General features: G+C 28.9%; 1 protein-coding gene across 1 annotated transcript; it reads left to right on the forward strand.

Annotated features, from left to right (window-relative positions):
• Positions 1–803: 803 nt before the first annotated feature.
• LOC124421073 (E3 ubiquitin-protein ligase RING1-like) lies at positions 804–1,200 on the forward strand (the record flags this gene model as incomplete). The annotated part of the gene is made up of 1 exon (XM_046955870.1): positions 804–1,200. A coding segment is annotated over exon 1 (397 nt), but the record flags the coding sequence as incomplete, so codon positions are not given.
• Between the last annotated feature and the right edge of the window lie 15 nt (positions 1,201–1,215).

A 1,215-nucleotide genomic window follows, 5' to 3' on the forward strand; every position in this document is an offset into this window, starting at 1 on the left:
AACAAATTAATGAAATTTATTCATGAAATAAACCTTTATAATTTTCTGGATATTCGTTTATTTGACGTTATACAAGTTCGAGTAAGTCGACCGATAGTTCCCTAAAGATTTCTTTTCATAAATAGATGTAATCTATTTATTAATTTTAATTTTTGTTTATGCTTTCCTTAACAAGTTTGTTTTTAATGATTTGTTCTAGACTAAACATCAGTATCCAAATTAGACCAGGAATTTATATAAATATCGCTAGCAGCATTTTTATATCCACCTAGTTTGTTTAAAAGATAAGAATGTTTGCATACTGGTTTGTCAGACATCGCTAACATCAAATTTTGTTAAAAAACTATATATTACTCACATCTAAATGTGCTCTTATTGATTTTCATTCATCCTATTAATTTTTACATCCAATGCGTAAGAAAATAAGTACCTGAATTTGACATTAAACCTACATTTTATTGTACCAATTTGTATAATATGTTTTTGAAAAATACTGTCTTCAAAAAAAATATAGTTTTCCAGAAATACCACATTTTGTTTTTGTATCTGATACTTAAAGAATATTGACTTAAAAACTGCTTAAGACTTTTCCTTCTGGAATTTATTTCCTTATATAAAAATTTCTTATAAAAATATAAACTTATCATTCTTCAATAAACAAGAAGTAGGAAAACTCCAGTCTGTAATTATTCTGACATTGCTTTCTATCTTCAATCAGATCTTTTTAGCTCTTTTACCAATATATAGGTAAAAGCTTTCTTTGGTTATTTTCGATTTTCATTACTTATTAATATTATATCAACATGTCTTTGGAACGTACTCCCCCACCTCCACAAAACTCTGCTTCTGGTTTTTCTGATGCCCAGTGCATCTTATGTAAACAATTAATGTTAGAAACACATGAATGTCTCATAATTATGAATTGCAATCATGTATTTCATAAAGAATGCATTGAGAGACATCTCTCCCAATCTATGGAATGTCCCGAATGTCACAAGGCATGTGAACTAGCAGATCTTAAAAAATTTCACATTCACGATAACTCTTGTCAAAATCCTGGCTCTAAAAGTAACGCTAATGTTCGTGGAAAAGGTCGAGGAGCAATGGCTAGAAATGTCACTAAAAATCTATTTAATGAAAATGCGAATTCTTCGTTAGATTTTCCCCAAAATAATCCTCAACCTGAATATGTTGAAGATAGTCAATCGTTTACTC

Source organism: Lucilia cuprina, unplaced genomic scaffold, assembly GCF_022045245.1.
Source record: "Lucilia cuprina isolate Lc7/37 unplaced genomic scaffold, ASM2204524v1 Scaffold_4, whole genome shotgun sequence".
NCBI classification, from domain to species: Eukaryota; Metazoa; Arthropoda; class Insecta; order Diptera; family Calliphoridae; genus Lucilia; species Lucilia cuprina.